At 52.9% G+C, this 23,979-nt stretch overlaps 1 protein-coding gene across 5 annotated transcripts in view; it reads right to left on the reverse strand.

Moving 5' to 3' along the window:
* Window positions 1-23,979, reverse strand: part of OTOG (otogelin) — an 86,062-nt gene that overhangs the window by 23,214 nt on the left and 38,869 nt on the right. For 4 of the 5 annotated variants that reach the window (XM_045523943.2, XM_074372292.1, XM_074372291.1 and 1 more), the window contains 15 exons: window positions 23,381-23,519; window positions 21,686-21,820; window positions 21,240-21,386; window positions 20,826-20,945; window positions 18,840-18,956; window positions 17,976-18,132; window positions 15,274-15,300; window positions 12,600-12,767; window positions 8,223-8,501; window positions 6,195-6,312; window positions 5,365-5,444; window positions 3,053-4,851; window positions 2,104-2,272; window positions 1,687-1,832; window positions 1,033-1,122 (listed from right to left, as the gene is read on the reverse strand). In XM_045523943.2, the coding sequence (XP_045379899.2) occupies window positions 1,033-1,122; window positions 1,687-1,832; window positions 2,104-2,272; window positions 3,053-4,851; window positions 5,365-5,444; window positions 6,195-6,312; window positions 8,223-8,501; window positions 12,600-12,767; window positions 15,274-15,300; window positions 17,976-18,132; window positions 18,840-18,956; window positions 20,826-20,945; window positions 21,240-21,386; window positions 21,686-21,820; window positions 23,381-23,519 (3,691 nt within the window). The remainder of the gene's footprint in view (window positions 1-1,032; window positions 1,123-1,686; window positions 1,833-2,103; window positions 2,273-3,052; window positions 4,852-5,364; window positions 5,445-6,194; window positions 6,313-8,222; window positions 8,502-12,599; window positions 12,768-15,273; window positions 15,301-17,975; window positions 18,133-18,839; window positions 18,957-20,825; window positions 20,946-21,239; window positions 21,387-21,685; window positions 21,821-23,380; window positions 23,520-23,979) is intronic. The other variant, XM_074372294.1, reaches the window with a different exon arrangement.

The following is a 23,979-nucleotide window of genomic DNA, read 5'->3' on the forward strand; positions in this document are numbered from 1 at the left end:
GGATAAACCAACAGGGGTACGTCCATAAAATGGAATGCTATTCAACAATAAAAATGAACAAACTACTGATACACGCACCAGCATGGGTGAATCTCACTCTATACTCTGATTCCATATGTTTAACATTCTGGAAAAGGCAAAGCTATAGGAACAGAAGGCAGTGGTTATCAGGAGGTGGGAGGAAGGCTTGACAACAAAATGGCATGGGGCAGTGTTTGATGCTTGATGGTGGTGGTGGTTACACAACTATTAAAACTTGCAGACCTGCACACTAACAACGGTGAATTTTTCTATAGGTAAATTATTCTGTTCTTTTTAATGGAAAAAAATTTAACCCAGGGAGTTTTATATTTAAGCCTCCATCTCATGGAAAACCCACTGCCCAGAGCTCCACTCCTGAGTCTCACAAGGTGTGGCCTCTGTGTTCAGTGTTCAAGGACAGATTCCAGTAAGAAGGCTGCAGGTCTTGGCTCAAGAATAGATGGGGAGAGTCAGGACTTTGGGACCTGAGGAAGTGAGTGAGCCCTGCTCACACACCTGTGGAAGAGCAAAGGCAGGGCCCTCGGAGAGGGTACCCCACACAGGGATGCACTGTGGTTGGGCACCGGCCTCCTTGACAGAGGTGTGCGTAATGTAGAGCTAATGAAGCTTAAATTCAGGGCTCCTCACTTATACAGTCCCCTTCTTAGAAGGGCCCTAGTAATGTGTTCCATTGCCATATATTCTTGTAAAAATTGCAGACATAGGGTATTTTAACCACAATCATTTAAGACTACTGTCTCTGACCATTTAACTTCTTCTCTGTTACAATATTCCTCCTGGAACATATCCTCCCCTGATGTTAGATTGGCCACAAATATTCTAATTAAAATCAACTCCAAATATACCTAAATTTGCACTGTTTTTCTTTTAGAGGGTCCTTCCCCATCTTTACCCCAGTTGTGAATAAGCCTCAAAGCCCCTCCACCCCTGGACATGCCACCTGGCCTGACTGCTCTTCTGTCCCAGGGGTCGGCTCTCTGATGCACTCACCTTCCGTTTGAAGCGGTCAACGGTGACCTGATGGGTCAGGTGAGTCATGTTCAGCATCACCAGACAGAACGGGGGCCAGTTCAGGTGCCCCTGCAGAGAGAACCCAGCCCTCATCAACCCGGAGCCCAGTTCTGCTGCCTCCTCCTCCTGGGTGGAAACTCTCCCCTCAATCCTCCCTCAGTAGGCCAGGGGCACCCACTGGGGATGTGCAGATGGTGCACAGAAGCCCAGAGAACATTCCAGTTCCATCTGACCTCCTGCAAGCCCAGTCAAAAAAAAAAAAAAAGCTGCCTCCTTCCACCTGGCTCCTGGGGGTATCCTAGTGGGTGATTCCCTACAGCTGTCACCCTTAACCACAGGCTACATCTTTGAGGTGGTATCTCAGTTCCTCTGCATTTCAGGGCCACCCACAGGGGCCTAGGCAGTGGAGATGAGCTGGAAATGGTGCAGGCCCTAGGATGGCTGGGGGTGGCGCTCCATTCACCCTTTCCCCAAACAGGATTCCAGGAGACCCCTGAGAGACCAAGGGGCCTCCACCTCTGTCCTAGCTTCTGATAATGCCTCAAAACCCAACTCACTGCTCAGTCTCCCTCCAAACCTAAACAGATCCCAAGGCCCCTGCAGGAAGGGAAGGGCTAGGGGGCGGGTAGTCACCAGGTTGGCACTTTTGCAGTCAAGAACATGGACAGTGACCATTTCTTCAGGGCTCTGGCTAAGGATGTAGATGGCCTCCTTGAACAGGGCTGCATGGCTCCCATCAAAGGTGACAAAGCTCAGATCAGGGAAGATTGAGCACCGGCCTAGGGGAAGGCAGGGACAAAAAGAATAAACAGATGCACCCGGGGCCAAGGCCTTTTCCTAGGTGATTCAGAGGCCATGGGGGCTACAGGGTCACTAAGAGATCAGAGGTCACAAGAGTAGGAAATCTACCAGGTCAGGGGTCACACTGGAGAGTGCTTTCACGTCAGGGTTAACTTGAGGCCACGGAGCACACAGGTAAGGGGTACAAGGTCACACTGGGGTAGGGGTACAAGGAAGACATGGGAGGCATCACTGGACCCCAGAACTCACAGGCACACTCCCAGAGCGGGCAGCAGCGGTCCCCGCCCACCCTCACAGCAAGGCCCAGGACCCCACAGCGAGGAGGTGCAGCGCCCTGGGGACAGTGTTCTGACTGGTTCACTCGGATCAGCTGACCCTCCAGGCAGATGTGGCGGACGCAGTCCTGCTCGGCAATTGGCTGGAGCACAGGGTGGAGGAACAGCCTGAGTGACCCCCTTGGGACCATACAAATCCTTACCCTTTTAGGTTCTAGCAGGCAGGGGACCCTGAGACACAACTATGAGGGAATAGTGCCTTTACCCTCCCTCCGCCCACCCAACACACCATCAGGGGCTTGGGACTGGGCTAAGCATGAGAATGGGGTGAGAGGCCTGAGTCCCAGAGATGTCTGCATATCTGCCTGGCCTTGCAGAGAGCTCCAGGTACACAGACCTGATAGCTCAGGCTCATAGAAACGCAAGCGCACCCACACATACACACTCTTTATCTATTTCTTAGAGATGTGCAGATCTTGCAACACCATATATCACAGGCACGAGAACACACATACAGACAGACGAGTGCTCACGTGGAGTCCCATACATGTAAACACAAATGGGTTCACAAATGGGTATGCAGACACAGACATGCAATGTCCACACCTGCACACCATGCTGTCACACTCTGGATGTCACACCAAGCCATCCAATAGGTCCCTGGGCCCAGGATGGGGCATGGTGGGATCTGCTGTGGCATCAGGGGCCCGGAGGAGCCTGGAGGATTTTTCAGGCTCCAGAAGCTTGGGGAAAGGGTGAGGATGGTGACTAAACCACCATCTGGCAGCTGGGCAGCTGGATAAGAAGCTGTAGCCAGCCTTGAGGAAAGTGAGAGCATGATGGTGTCCAAGCCCTGGGGCACAGGAGGAGGGAAGGTATGGAGGGTCTACGTACAGGGGCAGAACTCTGACAAGTCAACTCACAACACAGATGGCAGACGTATTGGCTTCAGTGGTAGTTGCCAAGGCCTCAGATGAACCCTCCGAGATGCTCTGGGCCGGGGCTGAGCGCCCAAACTGCTTGGTGGTGGCCTCTCCCTCCGGCTCTGCTGGGGCCTGAGGTCCTGCCGAGGTGCCATGGGCCTCAACCAGCTGGGGAAGCAGAACCAGAGAGCTCTCTTGGGAGGCCGTCCTGGCCAAGACTCGGCTGGGCGGATAGGACGTGGGCACTGGTGGTACTGTGCCAGCCCAGGGGCCCTCTAGCTCTGTCACCAAGGTAGCGAGAGTGTGGGCCACAGCGGGCGTGAGCTCTGTGGGGCCCCACTGGGCAGAGCCATATATCCAGGTGGGCAGAGACACTTGCTTGGACAGGATGGCCATCTTCTCTGTGGTGCTTTTTCGTGGGGCAACAGATACTGTGGGGGCCACTCCCTCAGCCACAGCCACAACCCCAGAGGCTGGCAGTGTGGCCCCCAGAAGTAGGCCTGGAGCTGTGCCTGTTGCCGTAGGGACCACATGACTGGGTGGGTGCACCTGGGCCACGACAGCCGGGGTGAGAGGCTGTGCTGGGCCAAGTGTTTGAGCAGGTGGAGTCGTGGCCATGGCGAGAGATGTGGCCTGTTGCTGGAGTGGGACAGTGATGGCAGGGCCCTTGGGGCTGGCTGTGGCCACTGGGGCAGACGTGCCCACCTTGGCCAGGGGCAGACTGGTATCACGAGGCACGCCAGAGAGGAGCTGGGGGGGCCGAGTTGACTCCAGAGATGGGAAGGGTGTGGCCCCGAGCCCATGAGCAGTTGTGGACAGGCTGGCAGCAACTGCGGTCCCCGAGGGCAGGGCCGGAGGCCTGGTGGTCATAGTGGTATGCTGGGCGGGGTGGGGCGGGGCAGTGGGGAATGGGCTTGGAAATGAGGGTGTTGGTGGGCCCATGGGCTGGCCAGGCCCAGGTGGGACCTTCTCTGTGGATGGCACCGTCTCCACTCTCTTGGTTGCCAGGGGACTGACAGGAATCTGTTCTGCTGCTGTTGTAGCCTCAGCTGGGGGGATGCTGGGACTGGGAACACTCTGGGCCTGTACTGGGTGGGGGATTCCTGTCCCATTCATGACCTTCGTTATTGCAGGTGTCTGTGATGCTTCATGGGATCCTGAGGAAGTGGGAGGCCTAGAGGGCACTGCAGGGGAAGCCACAGGCCTGGAGGAGGGACTTGAAGGCAACTCCAGGCTCGGAAAGGGCTGGAGGGGTGTTGTCTTAACAGGCAAGAAGCCAAGGCCTAGGACTGTCACAGCTTTGGTCACGAGAGAGACGCGAGGTGCAGGGGGCGACAGGGAGGAGACTGTGATGTTGGGGCTCCCCGCAAAGATCAAAGTCACCCTGGTCGTCTCCATGGCACCCGACCCCATGCCAGATGTGGGCATCTGCTGTGGAAGAGGGAAGGATGAGGGCTCTAGGGCACGGGGGCTGGCCAGGTGGCTGGCAGTCACTCCCTTGCTGGCTGGGGCTTCTGTGGGGTGGGCAGGGAGGTTAGATGTGGTCATCCCCAGTGGCTGCCGCAGCGTCGCCTGAGTGAGGCCTGGAGACAGCGTTGGCCCCTCAGTGGCTGCCTCCGGTGGGTTCAGGGCTGTGGTGGGTGAGGCAGCTGGTGTGAGCGCTGGCCTGTGGGATGGGGCACCGGGCGCTTCCTGTGGAAACTGTAGCTCCTTATCACTGGGAGTGGGCAGCTCTTGACTGGGAGGCAGAGTCTCATTGCCAAGGGCCTCTGTGGGAACCAAAACTGCAGGCTCCACACCTGGGGCAGACAAGAGAAGAGGTCAGTCAGTGGGGCAACTGCTGCCTTAGGGGGTCATCACTGGGCGGGGCTGTGGTGTGGGGCTCCCGGCCTGGCACCCTTGGTGAGGTGGGGTAGGCAGCTTCTGAGGCCCAGTTGGGCTGCCTGACCAACCCGGGGGCAGCTGCATGTGGTGTGGATGACTCGGAATTCAGCAGTTCTGGACTCCACCCCACACCCCAAACCCTGAGCCCAGAGCCAAGAGACTTGACGTCTAAGTCTGGCTGCCCAGCATTCTCAGCACATGACTGCAAGCCAGTCCCTTCCCCACATGGGCCTCACTTTTTCTCTCTGTGAAATGGGGAGAATGGACTAGGTGAGGTCCCTGCCTGCTCCGTAGTGTTCTCCTTCCAGAGGCCCCTATGCTGACCCTCCTTCTCCAGGGACCTGGGGCTCTGGTGAGCATGACTGGCCAATGAGATCCGGGGGATTTACAGGACATCCAAGAAGGGATGAGAAGTCCAGGCCACTCACAGTCCTCTAAGTAGACGCATCTCTGGGTGACTTCATCCAGGACCTTGGGGATAGGGCATGCAGGCACACAGCCTTCCACCCTGAGGACAGAGCAGGGAGCCAGTCAGCGGTCTGGAGCATGGAGAGAGTTACTTCTTCTCACCTGGACTGAGCACAGGCCTCATCCTTTCTCATGACACACGTGTGTGTGTGCGCGCACGCGTGCACACTAATCACACATACACTCACATGAACCTCCACAGAGACACTGTGTTCAGGAGCACATCTGCACACATATGCATTCTGCACACTCCTGCCCCTCAGACTGAGAGGGGAAACACGAACAAGGTCTGGTTATGCACACACTCATGCACACACTCGCACATGCACACGAGTCTCCATTTAGGCACATTCTCACGTACCTCCTCCAAGCCAGCAGGACTTACATTCACACAGATACATATATGTCCACACAGACTACCAAAACATCAGTGTACACACCCTCACGCACACACACCCGGCTGCACCAACAGCCAAATACGTGCAGCTCATATGCATGTACACACAAAGCTGTGTATATAGCTGTGCACCAACAGCTACCCATGTACACCCACATGAACACACACAGGGTTCAGCTACATGCACATATTCACAAACTGATATTCACATACGCCGATATCAGGCAGGTTCACCCGCAACCCCATAGCCAGTGCAGGAAACATACACACACAAGTACATGTGAATACACACAACATGGTCATGCCTGTGCCCACAGACTGCATACAAGCCCATTCACACAGCTGTATGCTCAAACACACTGGCATACACAACATGACTCCATGCCACCTCACCTGGGCACGTCCTGGCAGCTGGCTGCCCGTGGGTCCCGGCAGGTTTGGAAGCAGGGGCTGGCACAGGCGTCATAGTGCCACTCAAAGGTGGAGTAGACAGCCCCAGAGGGCTTGGCATCTGGAAAGGCGACCCAACCCAGGGTCCCAAGACTGACTGAGACTGGGCACCAGCTCCTGGTCAGGTGCCAGAGCACACAGGTCATCCCAGCTCAGCCCATGCCCACCTTGCTCCGTGGAAGAGATATATAGACTCATGCAGTGAAGACAAATAAAATAAAATAAAAGCCAACCTGAAGGGAAACCATACTCCTGAGAGCTAGCATTCATGCCTGGGGGATCCTTGAGATGGGACTCTGGGAACTTGGTGGAGGGGCTGAAGACCATGGGGGCTCTGGAGTGAGCAGTTGGAGTTGGGCTTTGAGGGGTGGCCAAAGAGAAGGCTGGGACCCCTGATCTTTCCATAAAGCTGGCTCACATCACCCTGCCCCTCTGGGCCCTTGGTAGCCAGGCTTGCCCCCCTGAGACATTGGTGGCTAACAGTAATAACAACAGCCAACTCTTAAATAGCACCAAGCATTACACTCAATACTTCACAAGTATTTACTCATTAATCCTCACAATAATCCTATGAAGGGACACTATTATTATCCCCATTTTATAGATGACAAAACTGAGCACAGAAGATACTGGGAATTTTAAATTTTCCCAGAGATTTCCTTGAAAAAGGCCAGTTACCAGTGCCTTGACAAATGAAGGATTCTCAAGGAAAGTCTGGAGCTGATAGGGGGCTTCTAGGCAGACAAGACCCCAGACCACACTTGTTGGCACAAGTGACTGGCAGCCTGAGCTGGAAAGGAGGGGCAGCCCTGCCTGGGCAGCCCTGTCCTGACTCCCCAGTCCCCACACTGCGCTGACTGTGAAGAATCCTGCTTTTCTAAGATCCTGGAGACCAGAACTCAGAACTTACATCTGGGGAGCACCTACTATGAGCCAGGCCCAGAGCAAAGTCCGGGAGATACAATAAATTCTCACGACAACCTTCTGATCTCCCCACTGTACAGTTGAAGAAACAGAGTCGGGGTGGGGAGTCTCCTCCAAGTGCCAAGGACCAGGATCAAAATTCAAACCCAAGGCTGTCTGGCTTCAAAGCCTGGGCTTATCTCACCCTGCCCAGTGTCTTCCAGCAAGGGACTCAAGTCCTGCCATCACAGCCAGTGATGGATCTGTCCTGGGCGGGGCTCACTGGTGGACTCCACAGATGACCCCTGAATTTAAGGATGAGCTGGCCTGGCCCTGGGCGGGGATGGGGGATGACAAATGACAGGCTGACTGGGGATATATTTACACATATGTGCATGGAAATGGATCCATTCATACAGCACGGGTGCCCCCATCACAGGCGTGAACACACGTGTGCATGTGCAGGACAGGGAGGCCAATCTGGAGCAATGAATAAATTGTGATCACTTTCTCCAGAGTTCAAGCAGAGAACTACTTTTGGGGCTGACCCACCTGGAAGGGGGATGGCAAAGCCCTGGAACCTGATGGACTTGGCTGGAGAGGGCATGAAGCTGCCCCATCACCACTCAGAGTCCTGGACCTCCCATAGGGGACAGGAGGGCTGTGGGTTCCACAGCTGGTGCCCCACGGGCCAGTTTTTGAGCTCACAGGGCAGGCATGTGCCCCCATCAGCAAGAAACCTGAGCCAGCAGGCTAGGCAAGCCGCGACCACGATGATCACTTTTCTCAGTTCCACAAAGGCTGCCCTATTTTTAGACTGTGTAAATGGCCTGCGGGAGAGGCAGGACCCAGGAAGCTGGCTGGGCCCCAAGGCACACTGCCCATGGCTCCATAGGCAACCAACACGGAGGCTGCGCCACCTCCCAACTCAGGGGTGGCACCCATGTGGCCTCTCTGTGATAGGAGAGTGAGGGCTCCAGCTGTTGGGGGCAACTGGAAGGGTAAGGTGGGAGAGGGCAGTTGAGTGAGGGGCTGAGATGACTGACGGCTGGCCGGGCAGACACCTACCCAGGAGGCGGAAGAGCGAGCCCCGGCGGAACGCCTCCGTGTGCTCGTACAGCCGCAGGGCCAGCACCGAGCCCGACACGGAAAGGAAGGCCCTGGGCTCCACCAGGGATTCCAGGGCCACCAGGCCCCCTCGCCACGTCCCCCAGTGCAGCAAGAAGGAGGCATGGTGGTGGAAGGCATCGCTGCCCTGCCACTTTGCCAGCTCCAGAGACCCGTTGGCCGTGACGTGGAGGAAGAAATTGGGTCTGTCCGCTGCCTCCAGGGACACCATATCCGGGTCTGCAAAGAGAGCGGGGGTAAGGTCAGCACAGAGAGGGGGGTCCAGACAGGCATGGGGCAGACCCCCAGGCACCAGGCTGCACTCACAGCGACTCAGGACTGGTCCTCCTCCTCCAGGCCTGCCGCACCCCTCCTCAGCCCACCTATCCCTGCCTGCAGGCCGCCCCTCTGCACACACAACCTCCACCCGAGGGAGGGAAGGCAGAGGGTTAAAGCCCCAACTACGGAGCCTCCGGGAGGAGACTGAACTATTCCCTCCTTCTTTCTCTCCTTCCTTCATTCCTTCCTTCCTTTCTTCCTCCCTCTTTCCCTCTCTCCACCTTCCCTCCCTCCTTCCTCCCTCCTGCAAACATTTCTGAGGACCCTCCGGGTACTGTGCTAGTGGCTGTCAGGGTTACAGCCGCTCTGTGGAGCTAGACACTAGACAAGGGCACTAGACAAGGGGTGGTTTGCTGATTTGCCAGGTTTCAGTTTTCTTGGTCCTGATCCTCACAGAATCCTGAAGAGTCAGAATTGGTGGATGTGGGGACATTGAGCCCAAGCCACGGAGGGGAAAACTGTCCCAGAGATGGGAAGGGGCTTGCCCAGAGGCCCAGAGCTGGGCTCTGCTGTCTTCTCTTGTCTCCACAAGAGCCTGCTTCTAGAGAATGGGGCTTGCTGCTGCGTGGATCCCCTCCAACAGGGTCCTGCAGGGTCAGTCCCCAAATCCAGAGCAGGTGTTCTAAGTCCCTGCCCGCCACGCTGGCTGTGCTGTGGGCAAGTGAATTAACGCCTCTAGGCTGTGAGGGATGAACAGTGTGTGAAAGGCCCCCTCCCCTGTGTTCCCTAGAGGGACTGTGTAGCATTCCTGTTAGACCTCCCTGGGAAGCTGGGAGAAGATATGGGGTAACTGGAGGATGAATTCATTATTAATGTCAACAACAACTGTTATTTATCAAGGACTTAAACTCCATGCCAAGCAAGATGTTAAGTAGGCCCTCTACCTGCTGGTTTTATTAAATCCCAAGAAAGCCTTGTGAACTGTGAATTCATTCATTCGACAGCTAATGTTACTGAGGGCCCTCCATGTGCCAGGCACTGTTCTAGCCACTGGGTACACAACAGGGAACAAAAGGACAAAAACTCTGTCCTCATGGAGCTTACATTCAAGTGGCATGGGGGTGGTGCCAAACATAATGAACAAGCAAATTCCACAACAGGTTAGAAAGCAATGACATTGTTATCCCCATTTTACAGATGACATAAGTGAGGCCGAGAGTCACATGATGGTGGGTGTGGGAGGCAGGATTGGAGCCCAGGCTCTTAACCACTGCACAGCCAGCCCCAGGGAGTGGGCTCGGGGCAGACCAGAGGGGAAGAGCATTAAGTCCCTCGCTGGGTGACAGGCAAGTCACTTTCCACTTCCCACTTCCCTCTGGGTCTCAGCTTTCTCCTTTGTGAAGAATGGGGTTGGTCTAGATCAAGGTCTCAATCATTTGTCCTGAAGTCCTCTTAACAGGGGAGAGGCTGAAAGCCAGAACCTGAAGTACAGTCATCCCTTGGTACCCACCGTGGGCGGATACCAAATCCACGATGCTCAAGTCTTTTACATAAAATGGCCCAGTATAGCGGCCATCCATATCCATAGGTTTCACATCTGAAGTTCCACCCATGATTGGTTGAATGTGTGGATGTGGAACTGTGCATACAGAAGACTGTAGAAAGTTTTACCTTAAACAATCAAGTGGTTTTCACCTTTTATTCTTTAAATTTTATTTCTCTTTTAAACTCTCTGTTCAGGAGGCACACTGGCACAGTTCAGATACAGGTTGTTGTGAGGATTAAATGAATTATTACACATGAAGGACTTAGAACAGTGCCCAGCACATGGTAGGTGCTACAAAAGGGTGAGCTATTATAATTAATAAATAAGTAACCTCTCCCAAAAATCTTTAGATGAAGTTGATACTTCAGTGAGATGTGCCAGGTTGTGGCTCGTGTCCCTTTAGTACATTCCATAGGACATCAAGACCCCGAGAGTGAGAGGCTCAGGCCTAAATGACTGCTGAGTCCTCCTCTCTGTGACATTTTCTGCTCTCTATTTCTTCCCATTACAATCTTTCCCATCCTTCAAGGCCAAATTCAAGGGACACTTCCTCCATGTTGCCACCCCAGATCTCACCTGGAAGGCACTTTCTCTTCTGTTGCCCCAGTACCCTGGGCATGGCACAGGGAAGGAGAACAGGATGAGGATGAGAGCCTGGACCCTCGCTGGGCCCTGCCCCCAGCTGCCCAGGAGACCCAGGTCTGACTGAGATGGAGGCTGGCCTTCACAGCCTCGGGGCATCCTGTTCACAGTGACATTCTCCAAAGCCAGGCTTCTCCAGGGTTCTGCTTAACATACCATAAAACCACTGGAAAATCAACACCCACTTTGGACTAGACCTTACTTACTAGACTAAAATATTGACTGGGGAACAGAAAATTCCCACTAAGCTGATATTGCATCTCAGAGTTTGTAAGACATCCTTCCTTCTTCAAGCAGGACCACACAGATCTGGGGGGGGGTCAGGAAGGTCTAGGGAGGAAGTGTTCTCTTTTGGGGTGATGGGGGTGCTTCCGGCCCTCCTGTGGCCTGGTCCCTGGCTCCTCACTGCCAGATTTCCTTATGGAGTGATGTCATTCTTCCTGGCTTCTCCTACTGTACCCCCACTCACACCACTGTGAACACCACCTCAGCTGGAGATGCTGGCTGTGCCTGGGCTGGGCAGGAGCTAAGGTGGCCCTCCCCTCTTCAAAGCCCTTCCCTGCTGCCCTCAGCACAAAGGCTCAACTTCTGAAGTTGGCTTTTAAGACCCTCTCTGGCTCTTTCCAACCCCCCAGGGAAACATGCTTCATCCTAAGATGCCTCTCCTAACTCCCCAAGACTAAGTTAGGGGCTCCTCCTTCCCACAGGCATTGTAACTGTTTTTGACCTGTCTATGCCCTGGATGGGACTGTCGTCTTCAGTGGGCAGGGATGGTGTCTCTTACATCACTGACTCCCCTGTGCTCAGCTCTGTGCCCAGCATGGGAATGGGGATCAATGAAAGGAAGGGAGGCAAGGAGAGAGGGAGGGAGAAAGAGAGAGGGAGGGAAAAAGAGAGAGAGATGATTACCCTCACAACTAGATAAATCACAGACAGACTGTGAGAATCTGGGAACTAACATTCTTAGATTGGGATGAATGCTCTGAGACATGTCTTGGTTCAAGACATCAGTCGATGCTGGGACTGGCTGTAAGGACCGTCCCTGTGATTACGGAGGTACTGACTAGATGAGGCCAACAGGATTTGTGGGGAGAAACCCAGATCACAGTGACCACACACTACGACACGCACAAATGACCACAGAAGAGAAGGCTTCCTAGCACTATTGAACTGAGGCCTTGACTGGCTCAGGGCCCAACACAAACACCACTCGGGGTCACTCTCCACCAGGCAAGGTCCTGCCACCCCTCAGGCACTACTGAACTCTGAGGAGAAGACAGTGGCTGCTACGGCTAAGCCCTTCAGGTCTGCTGGCAGTCGGAGACCCAGAAGGCTGGCTGGTTCCAGGTGTGCCTCCGTCTGTGTGACCGGCCAGCCCAGGACCTACATCACAGCCTGAGCAAATCAGGAGCCAGCCCCTCCCCACTCACAGGAGAAGGTCTCACTGGAGTCAATATATCAGCCAGCTCCCCTCTGGCATTTTAAGTCTATCCAGTCTGAAAAGCGGAGAGGAGGAGACAGAGGAGGGGTGAAGAGGAGGGAGAGAGAAGGGAGAATAAGGAGAGGTGCGGGGAGAAGAAGTAGAGGCTGCTCCCACCCAGCTCTGCTGGAACAAACTGTCGTATAAGGCGAGGAACAAAGGTACATCTGGACCTTGGTCTCCCTGGTTTTTTCAGGAAGAAGATGGAAGGTGTCTCTTCGAAGGGGCTAAAAGCCTGACTCCAAACCCTGTTTCAGCTGGGAAAGGGCACCTATTGGAGCCCTGAGTTTCTCCAGCCACTGCCGATGGCTTAGGCCTCAACATCCTCCCCTCCTCCGGCACCTGCCTCCCTCCACCAAGGGCTGGAATGGGGCCAGAGGGTGGGCCTTACCGTGGGCCTTGGCCTTGTACAGCGCAGCCGTCAGCAGGAAGTTCACGATGTCCCCCGGCGCCACATCCTCTGCACTCACCAGGACCACGGCACCGCCTGCCACCTTCCTGGCCACCAGGGCACCACCGGCTGCCAAGCTGGCCAGCTGGTAGGGGCCCTTGCCTAGTGCTGGAGAGAGGGGGTCCAGTTTAAGCCCTGCCTCCCTGGGCCTTTACCATCCCTATCTGCCCAGCCCTGCAAGAGGGGGGAAGAGAGCTACGCTTGGTCACTTCTCACCCTAGACCCCAGGGACCCTGATTTCCTTGATGAGGAGAAGGGATGGGAGCCCCAGGCTGCTGGCCCCTGATGGGAACTGACCCTCTGCACAGCACCGGAATCATTTCACAGGAATATTGGAAGCAAGGCCACCCCTGGAAGGCATCTGAGCCCCCACACAGCTGTCTCTCCATGGCCCTGTTGCCCTGCCTGAGACTCTGCCATTCCAGCCACTGAGCTCTTCCAGGTCGCCTCTGGGAGAAGACATTAAGACCTGGTCTCTGCTCACCTGAGGTCTGAAGGATAACCGGGAAGGCTTGGGTTCAGCATTAGTGTTCATCTACTTATTTCAGACACAGACACTTTTGTGTCTCTCAGATTCTGCAGTTTTCAGTACAGGCTGGACAGGGGCGTGGGTTTCCCAGGCAACTGCAACCTTCTAACTGACCTCCCCATTTCTGGTGTACCCCCTCCTCCAGAGCCTGTTCCCCATTGTGGTGCCCAAGTCACCTTTCTAACCACACTCCTCAATGGTTCCCCTTTGCCTTCAGGAATAGAATCCAAGAACCCAGCTTGGATTCAGGGGCCCTTCATGGCCCAACTCTGCCCACCTCCCCACCTCCCACACCCCTGCCCCTGCCACACTGAACTTCTCTTGCTCTTCTCTCATAAGAGCCATGTGGTATCCCACCTCCCTCGTGTCTCCACTCGCGCTGTCCCACCCACTTGGCAAGGTCCTCCGGTTCTGTGCCTGGGGAGAACGCCTACTCCATCTCTGGGGCCCAGCTCAAATGTCACCTCCTTGGTGAAGCTCTCCCTGCACCCACTCACACCACACAGGCACCTCCTCCCTCCTCCTGTGCTCCCCCAGCTGTCGGAGCACGGCCCACGCTGGTCACACCTCTGACAAGGAGGAGCTTGACCAGAGGTCCATGTCTGTCTCCCCGACCAGACAGGACGCAGGCAGTGCTGTGCTGGGAAATGGTTAGCAACCAGCTCTTAAAAAACGAACAAACAAACAAAACCCCATTTGGTAATGTTTGTTGATTTCCATGGTGTAAATACTCCCACCAGCGGTCAACTTCAAACTATCAACTGAATGTGAAGAGCACACAATCGGTTCTAGACAGAAAGCGTGGGCTGCCCCAGCGCACCACCGGGATGGCGCATTAACTGTTGAGTCCCCGCCACCTGGCCAGGGCCTGGACCAGAGAAAATGTTGGCAGAAATGCAGAGAAGGAATGGGTGGGTGGATGGGTGGGTGGAGGATGCTAGAAACAGCTTGTCCTTTGCCAGTTACTGCCACCCAAAATGCCACAAGAGGGAGAAAACTCTGCTCAGAGCTATCTTGCTGAAATGTCTTGCCTGGTGTCAGACAGACCTCACTTGTGCAGAGACTGCAATCCTCCCATTACAGATTCGTGCCTTTAGAGGTTAAAGGTCTGGGGCCATCAAGAGCCCCTAGTGGCTAACATTTTTGGGGGACTGCAGTCACTGCGAATGGCCATGTTCTATCCTGGTGCAGCCCTCATCTCACAGGGCCCCTAACTGGTATCCTTGTGTCTAGTCAGTCCTCCACTGTTTTACCCACTATATTCTCTCCAGGGGATGTTTTTCAAACCAAAATCTGATATTGTAGGCAACTAAGGATGGAGCCTTGGGCTTATACCCATATAGGCCTGCTCCTGGCAAGATGGTGCCTGAAAGGCAGGGGCAGAGGGAACCTGAGAAGTCAAAGGTGAATGGCAGGGACTTGAAGGGCATCTAACTCGGCCAACTTGGCCCCAACCGCACAAAGATCAGTGCTGGAAACTATTCCTAGACATCTCTCTCCCCTCTGCACCCCCAACCCTAGGGACGAAGTTAACTAATTTGTTCTAACACTTGACATTAACTTCCCTGGAGTCTTTAGTCATGACGTGGTTAATGCAGAAGTTGGAGCACATCCTGGTACCCTGCGACTTTGCGTGAACTTGAAGAAGAATCTGGGCCATAGGTTTTGCCCCAGCCACCCTCCAGAAGAGCAGTTTGAATTTGCCTTTGCCAACTCAAAACTTCAGGAAACCCAAGATGGTATCCCATGGGCCTAATGAGCTAGATTATAAAGGCCGTGGGGTGGACTGTTGGTGTAGATGGGTTTTTCACTTCCTGGTGAAGCTGCCCTGCGTGAGCACATCCCCAGAAAGCTAGCCTGGCCTGGGCTCTGGACAGAGGCTGCAGGAGCTGCTGGAAACAGAGTTCCGGGGCATTCCCGGGCGTGCACTGTCAGGGCTCTCTCTGCATGCTGGAGTCTTCCTGTCCCACATCACTGCTCTTCCAGGGCTGACAGGGCCTCAGGATGGCTGACACTGTTGTGGCACCAGAGCAGGGCAGGCAGTGCCCCAGCTCCCAAGGCTCCACTTGGGGAGGATGAGCTCACCTTTGTTAAAGAAGTCACAGTCGTATGCTGAAAGAGAGAAAACAGAGACTTCTTGAGAACGCTGGGAGAGATGGACAAGGACAAGGACCCTGGCATCCCAGCTCTCCCACCTTCTCCAAGGTGGCCTGCCTCCCAAACTTCAAAATTCAGATATGGTCATTGGATCTAGATGTCTTAAGGTGTAGGAAATACAATGGCTCCTCTCTGTGCCCCCAGCACAAAGCTCAAAGTGCGGTCTGGAGTAGGCATTCAGTATGTCTTGAATGAATGAATGAATGAATGCTGAATAGAAGAGTGTTTTGTGTGGCCCCAAAGTGGGGGAATAGAATCAAGGGGTGGAATATCCAATCAGAAATGTTGCAGAAGGTCCTGGAGGAATGTAAGCACAGAAGTCTCGGGTGGGAAGGGACTAGGGCCTCCAGGATCCTAGCCTTTTTCAGGCCCCTGGGTATAGTTTCCATCAGGCTGTGACAAGCTTCCTCCAAGTGTGTGCTCCATGCGCCCTCTAGTGGCACAGCACAGAACCACAGCCTGTTCCCCTGGCATCTCAGCCAGGGAGTCCTCAGTCCACTGAGGTAAGCCAGGGGCATTGCAGGGAGCACCAAAAGGCAGGAGCAACACCATGAGGAGCCAGCCGACCCAGTGGATCTAGAATAAAAGTTGAGAAGGGGCCACCCTCACTCACAGGATCAACACTATTCCTTTGCATTTGGCATTGCCCTTTGGAAAGAGCACTAGGAACCAGGAGATTGACCCACCATGTGGCTATGGGCAAGTATGTGCTTTTCCTCACTCGTGGACTCAGAAGATTAAACTTGAAAAGATCTCCAAGTCTCTGGTTTCTAGAGTATACCAAGTCAATGACAGGCCGCCTGGAGAAGTCGCCAAGAGCCAGCTCTCTAGAGACCCGCAGACCTATGTTCAAATCCCATCTCCCTCACTCATCTGCTGTGCATATTGGGACAAGTTACTCAACCTCTCTGAAATTTAGTGTCCTCCCCTATAGGATGGAGACCACCACTAGCATCTGCCCCCATGGACTTGTGAAGCCTGGACTAGAGTAAGGCAAGTGTTCACCTCAGGTGCAAAATTTAAGGGGACATCAGAAATCTCAAGAATGAGGACATTAATATTTTACTACGATTTTTAAAATTTTAAAGTTAACACAAAATATCCACAATGAACAAAATATCAAAATTTTAAAATAAAGACAAGAGCAGTGACAGGACCTTGCTGAGCCACACTGGAGCCCAAGGCAAAAGGAAAAATCAATAATATTGAATCCATCATTAATCAAAATTTTGATATTTTGACTATTGAAGGTGTTTTTGCATTGGTTTTAATTTTTTTTAATATTGTCTTAAAATGTGATTTATCTTGATAACTGAGTTTTGTGTTATCCTCTTAAGTCTTATGCTCCAGGCACTGACCTCACTGGCTTCACCCCAGTCCTGAATATTAAATGAGTTAATGCACGGAAAGCACAGGGCCTGGCACACAGTAGATCCTCAGTAAATGTGTGTTCCTTTATCCTTCCTGAAAGATTTTATCAGAGAAGTAGAGGGAGAAGCAGACTGCATTAGGACACAGGGCATTTTTGTTGGAAGGGTCTCAGGGTAAACCACAGAGAAAAAGGAAGTCAAAGGCAGATTCTGCTCTACTTTCTTCCTAAGGTCACTCTGCCTGAAGCCCTGAGGGCTCGGGACATGCCAGCACCCATGTCCCCATGGTGCAAGCCCAGGTATAGAACAGAGTTCTGTGCCAAGTACGTTATGCGCACTCTCTCACTGAAATCGCACAGTCCCCTGCAAGGACAGTACAGATCTCTTAACCCTCAGGTACAACTCAGAGTGTAAGAAACATGCCCCATGTCACCTCACTTGGTGGAACTTGAGTCTGAACCCAGACGTCTGGCCCCAGCACCTGTACAACCATTGTACCCCAAAGTGAGGCGTCTTGCACCAGGAAGATCTTTGGTGTGCAGGAATGAATAATAATCAATTAATTAATCATTTACATTTCTATGTATTTTATTTCATCTTTTAAATATTTACTTTTGTATCTGCTTTGTGATAAACACTTACGCTACTAACAGCATACATACGTACGTCTGTGTGTATGTATGTGAGCTCAAAATGTTTTTACTTGATAGAATTGTGCAACCAAAAGCATTTGCAGACCACCACTGCTCTAAAAAAGACTGCTATCTGGTGCTGCCTCTGATGGGCCCCGTGTGTCTCAGCGGACGAAGGGCTTTCACATTCACTGTCCCTTTTGACCCTCACCATAAACCTGGCGAGACAGGTCTATTCCTTCTTTTCCGATGAGAAAACTGAGCCCCAGAGAGGTTGGGGGGTTTGTTTGAGGTCACGCAGCTTGCAAATGGCAGCTCTGGGTCTGAAACCCAGGGCTCCTGACTCCTCCAGTAAAGTGGTTAAGAGTATGGGTTTGCAGCCAGACCAACTGGGGATGAGCCCTGGCCCCACCACCAGCCTGTGTGACCTTAGGCCTGTTACTTAGTCTCTCTCTCTAACCCGTTTCTCTAACTGTAAATCAGGAATCTGCAGTCCTACTTCACAGAGTAGTTGTAAGAATTCAACGAATGATACACATAAGCCAGTTGGTGCCTGGCACATAGTTAAGTACTCAATAAATGCTAACCAGAGTGAGGGGACTCCACAGGCCTGCCCTCAGACACTCACGGCAGAGGCGCGGGGTCCTCCAGTCGACGGCCACCCCATGCTGGCAGCACTGGTGGGCGTAGGCGGACACGCTGGCACAGAAGCACTCACAGTCACCGCCCCGGCTGCACCCACACGTGTCTGTCAGGCAGTTTGAGTAAAACCAAGTGACATCGACCTGGAGGAGGTCAGAAGTCAGAGGTCAGAAGACAGATGCTGAATGTTAACCCTACAGGTTCTTGGTTGATGCCACTCAGCCTCGGGAGCAGCATAAATGTGAAGGGACCACAGGATGAGGCGAGCTGCCCATGTCAGGTGAGGGCAGAAAGGCAGCCGGCTCAGAGGGAAATGGTAACTCCACAGTCCAGGCAGACCCCAATGTTGAGAACTAAGCTCTCTCCTTCCCCAGGCCTAGGCTATCAGATCCAGCGGCTGGAGGTGCAGCTGAGAAACAGACATGAGGTGTGGACCCCCAGCCAGGGCCAGAGACTGCCAAGGCCTGTCTGACAGCAGCCCTGAGGCCCTGGCGGGTTCAGGCAGATCTGAGCACTCACTCTCCTCTCTCCCCCCGGGGAAGGCCGATGCCACAGCACAAGGGGTCTGTGTTCACCATTCAAAAGAACTTCCTGATCAGGAGAAAGAGCCAGACTGAGACAGGTGTGAAAAGGGCACAGAAGTTCTGTTTGATTCTCTGTCCCAGGTCATCTGGGGACACAGGACAGACTCATCAGAGCAGGCTGGAGGCAGGGGAACGACAGAGATGGGTCTTCCTTCTAGACCTGAGGGGTCTCTCCCAAGGCATGGGGGTGGGGGAGTCTGAGAGCAGAAGGACTCCCAGGGAGGCAGGAAGGGGGCCAGGGGTGGCCAAGGCCGGGGTCCACGCACCACAGGGTGGCAGGTCTCGAACACCTCACTGAGCAGGATGCTGCACTCCTTTTTGGCAAACGGTTCTCGGAGAGGATTCAGGACACATGTGTCTCGAGGGTCAAGGGTGTCTGGGCACTGAGGGGGCAAAGGCAGAGTTGTTGACCTCCCTACCCACCAAATGCCTGTTGCCTGATGTGCTGGACAGACTCTTAGAGTGACCCCTTGATCCCCAGCTCCTGGTGTTCATGTCCTTGTATAATCCCTTGACCTCAACTGTGGGAGGGACCGAACTGACAAAGTGACAGAAGACAGCAAACGTGAGGGATGGATCTGGTTATGTGTCTGTGATTGCATTATCATGTTACATAAGACTGCAGAGCCCATCTGGCTGGAGTCTCCCCCTTGCTGGCTGTGAATGGCAGATGACAGGAGTGGTGGGTGGTCTCTAGTAGCTAAGGGTCATCCTGGGCCAACAGCTTGCAAAAAAAACTGAAACTCTCAGTTCTATGGCAATAAGGACTGGCTGTTAATAACCACACAAGTAGACAGGGAAGCAGATTCCACCCCATTCAGACTTTCAGATGAGAGCCCAGCCCTGGCTGATACATTAATTGCAGCCTGTGATACACAAAGCCGAGACCAAGTCAACTTGTGCCCTGACTCCTGACTCACAGAAAGTGAAATAATACCTGTGCATGGTTGGCTGCTCCTAAGCCTGCAGTTATGTTGTTACGCAGCTAAAGAAAACCAATACAGATTTCCTGATGTTGGCTGAATCTTCTCCCTCAGGCCTATATTTTCACTAGAGCCCCCTAGGGTATGCCCAAGGGAATTATTGTGAGAGGGAAATAACATCGGGGAGTCAGAGGAGGGAAGCGATAAAGGCTGGTCACCCACTCAGCTACTCTAAAATGGGATGGCTTAGAGCAAACTTTTCTGAGGCTGTGAGAACAGCCTTGTCCCACTTCAGGACTACATGGAGCCCCAGGCCATGACTAACCATGACTAACTGTTCCTCTGACCCCAGTCTACATAGGCTTATCTCCATATAGTCCCCAACAGAGAACTAGGAACATAAGATCACTCAGACCAGGAAAGGCAAATATGTAAAACTCATATCACCACTCTAATGCAGCACCCATAGCAGACATAACTAATTGATCACAATTCTTCCAGCTGAGCCAGACACACGTGTTGGTATTTCTCAACACAGCTTCCCAGGCAGCCTCATCTAATTGATCAGATTTGTCACATGAGGTGAAATCTGTTCACTATCCCTCTCCCAGACCCTTCACTTCACAGAGGACCACAGAGAAAATGGGACTTATTCAAGGTCACCCAGCAAGTCACTGGATGATTTAAGACAAGAACGCAGGTCTCCTTCTCTCAGTTCAGTGTTGTTTCTCCCAATAGCTCACAGTTTGGCAGCCTCAGTAAGACATCTCCCAAACCTCAGAGGTACCCTCTGTCATTTCTGCCTCTGCTAATATTATTCTCCCTGTCAGAGGCCTTCTCTCTGATACATTCATCCATCCAAAAATGGTCTATCTTTTAAGTATCACACTAGTCCCACCTCCTTCAGGAAGCCTTCTCTGATTAGCCTCAACCTATGTAGGTCTCTCTTGGTCTCTCCTCTATTCCAGATCTATCACCAGGCTCTGGGCGCACAGACATGGGTAAGATGGTCATGCTTCAGCAAACCTCATCTTCCCTACTATATGGTCATCTCTCCTAGGACAGAGACTGTGCCTCTTTCCCAGTCCCCACCCTCCCACCAGGGTTTGGTCCAGGGCACACGTGCGTCTGATTTGTGCGACTGGACGCTGCATATCCTCAGGCCACAGGATGGAGTCTAGGGCTGGGGATGCCAAATCAAAGACTGTGAGAGCTGCTGCAGGAGCAGCCTCACACCAAGGCCCCTCCCCCGGCCTGCGGCCAGGCTCTTTCAGTGCTGACCAGAGCCCATCCGGGTGAGGGGGGTGAGCCAGCTTAGAGAGGCTTTACCTCGGCTGCAGCCCAACTGCCACCAAACTCCTGGGGGTTAGTTAACTCTAAGTTCTCCGGGGTCCTCATCTCATTGACCGTTTTTAAGTCAAAGTTCCCACAGAGTCCTGTCAGCAGGCCCTGAAAGGAGAGAGAATGGTCAGTTGCTGGCACCCCAGTGGTGAACTTTGGGCAGAGGGGTTGCCATGAGCCCAGGTGTCTGTCATGGGCCCAAAAGCAACTACTGGGGTCACAGTATGCAGAGGGATAGAAGAGTCAGAGAAGGGGCCTAGAGCGTGCTGGGGCAGATAGGACAGAAGGCGTGATGCTCCTGGCTCTTTGGGGAGGGTACAGCTCTTGCAAGGACACCCAGTGGCTTGGCTCAGTCCCAGGCAGGAACACAGGGCCCATGAGGGTCACTGCTCATGTGACTACCTGCCACTGTGGCCCAGCCTGGATGTGCACTGTGGTTCTCTGGTCCCATAAGAGGGTGATGTGCTCCCGTGGGAAATGCACCAGCGTGAAAAACCCCACTTGCCATGTGTGGACCTCCTGCTTCTTGTCCAGGAAGCTCTCAGGACTCTAGGGAGACAGAGGTGGCTGTTCCTGAGACCAGAGCATCCCCCAACACCTGGGTCAGCTGGGCCTGGCTACAAGTCACTGCCCAGCCCCAGGAGTTCACCAACATCTCTGCCTCCCTCGTGCCCTGACATTGACCTCTGGGTCCCTGACCCCGGCCAAGGAACTCAGTCTGGGCTGCTGACTCAACAGTTCCAAGAGAAAGTGCTGTGGTAAGGAAACCAGTCCTTAGCCCTCTTCCACCCCCAGCCCCCATGAACCGGTAAATTGTCCACACAGCCTTCACCGGCACCGGGCCTTACGGGAGTTCCTGAGTCGTCATCGAAGATGATGAGTGAATTCCCAACATTGACGGAAATAAATTTCCTGCAGATGATGCCAGAGCTGTAGCAGTTCACATTTTCTACAATCACAGAGAAGCTGAAATCTGATGTGCTCTGAGGAGAAATAAGTTCGTGCAGTAAAGCCAGGGAGAGAAGAGTCTGCTAAGAGGCACAAGGTAGAGGGATACGGCCTCTTGCAGTGGTTTTCAACCCACTTCTGTGTCATATGAGCTGTGTGACTTTGGGCAATTTACCTCAGTTCTCTGAAGCTCAGTTTTGTTTTGGGTGCCTGGTGCACTGTTTAGCAGGTAGGGACTCTGCAAAAAGTATCTGATGAATGAATGAATGAATACATAATAGGGATAACTAATGTAGACAGGTGTGTGAGGGAAGGGGCACTGTCTTACACACACTGATGACAGTAATGTATGCCTTCTTGGAGGGCAACTTGCAGGCACTGAACAGTGTTCTAAATGTGTAACTTTTCCTAGCAACGCCACTTCTGAGAGTCTAGAGACACATCCACCCAAATACTCATTGAGCATTTAAATACTGACAACAACCTAAACGTCCATCAACGGCAAATAATAAAACAAACTAGAGCACATCCCTTCTGTGGATCTCTATAGAAAAAAGGAACATTGAATGACTATGTGAGAAAATGTCCAAAGTACACTAATAATGATAAAAGCAAACTGCAGGATCTTATTCATAGAAACCAACCAAAATGTGTGTGTGTCTGTCAGTCGCATGGAAAATGATCATGCAGGATTCACACCTGTTATGAGTGTTTATTCAGCAGGGGACAGGAACAGAAGACATGTGAAAAGGAATATTTGCTTTTAATATATGCTTCTATGTTGTTTTAAATATTAGTGAAGAGCATGCAAAACCTTTGAAATCTATAAAATAAAATACAACAGGGTCTTTGTCTTGTTGGAGTTACTGAAAGAGCCCAGCACAGATAGGACTCACTCCATAAACAGTTTGTCATTATTACTGTTGTTGTTGTTGTTGTTGTTACTCTTACTGTTATATAATGAGAGGGAGAGGCCCTTAGCAAAACCAGGATCCCTGAATGTGTCTGGGGCACTCTCCCGCCTACCCTGTTGGTACCCTTTTCTCCTTCTGGAGGGGATCCTGCCTCTACTGTGCCATCCCATACCACCACCCCTTTTCCTCTGGGTGAGCTGATGGCTGTAACATGTGATTGCTTAAGCACACCGCTCCAGTCAGGTTTCTTGGTTCAGATGTGTGACCTCGGGTGAGATACCAACTTCCCTAAGCCCAAGTTGCTCCATCTATATAATGTGGACTCACTAAACTCGATCTTGCAGGATTACTGTAAGAAGTAAGTGAACTAATGCTTAAAAATGGCTTGGTAGGCTGTCAGGCATATAATAAAGGCCCAGAGAGGCTTTTACTGTTACAGACAGAAAAACCACTGGGACCCAAGGGGGCAAGGCTATAAATGGTGAGTGGACAGGCAGGGGGTTATTTATGACTGGTGGGCCTGGTCCAGCTCTGAGCTTGCTCCTTGGCACTTCTTTGGGTCTCTAGATAGTCACACCACAGGGCTTAGATGCCCCCACCCACCCAATTATGCGTCAACAGCAGCCTTAGCTGCCCTGGGTCCCCATGGAGCCGGCTCTGCAGACACACTCAGGCGCTCACCTTGACCAGGTGCACTTTGCATGCCCCCACGAAGTCAAACGGGAGCCCATCAAACGTGCGGTAATGCCGGTCTCCATATGCCGTGCAGGTGGAGGCGCAGGGGTGGAGGGCGCACTGGAATGAGCCGTGCTGGCACACGCTGAAACACACGCGCCCAGACCCCTCACAGGGCATGCCCCCCACCCCACCCTGAATATCACGGCAGGGCTATTGCCCATCAAGCACCTATTGTGTGCTCCTGGGCTGGGGGTCCAGAAACATCATAGACCTCCAACAGACACCCGGAGGGTGGGAGGGAGGGACCCATTTCGTGTAGGAGACACTGGGGTTCAGAGAAGTTAAGTTAATAAATAACAGAGCCAAGACTGAATCCAGAGCTATTTGACTCCAGCTTCCGCACTCTTTACCACTCCAATTGTTCATTCATTCACTTGTTCATTCAATAAATATTAAGCACCAACCATATCCTAGGCATTATTCCAGGCATTTGAGACATATCAGTGAACGAAACAGCAAAAAACCTCTGCCTTTGTGAAGTTTATATTCTAGAGGAGGAAGATACACACTAAACCATAAAAAATAAGAAGTATGCATGAGTA

The sequence above is a fragment of the Camelus bactrianus genome, chromosome 10, assembly GCF_048773025.1.
Source record: "Camelus bactrianus isolate YW-2024 breed Bactrian camel chromosome 10, ASM4877302v1, whole genome shotgun sequence".
Lineage (NCBI taxonomy): Eukaryota > Metazoa > Chordata > Mammalia > Artiodactyla > Camelidae > Camelus > Camelus bactrianus.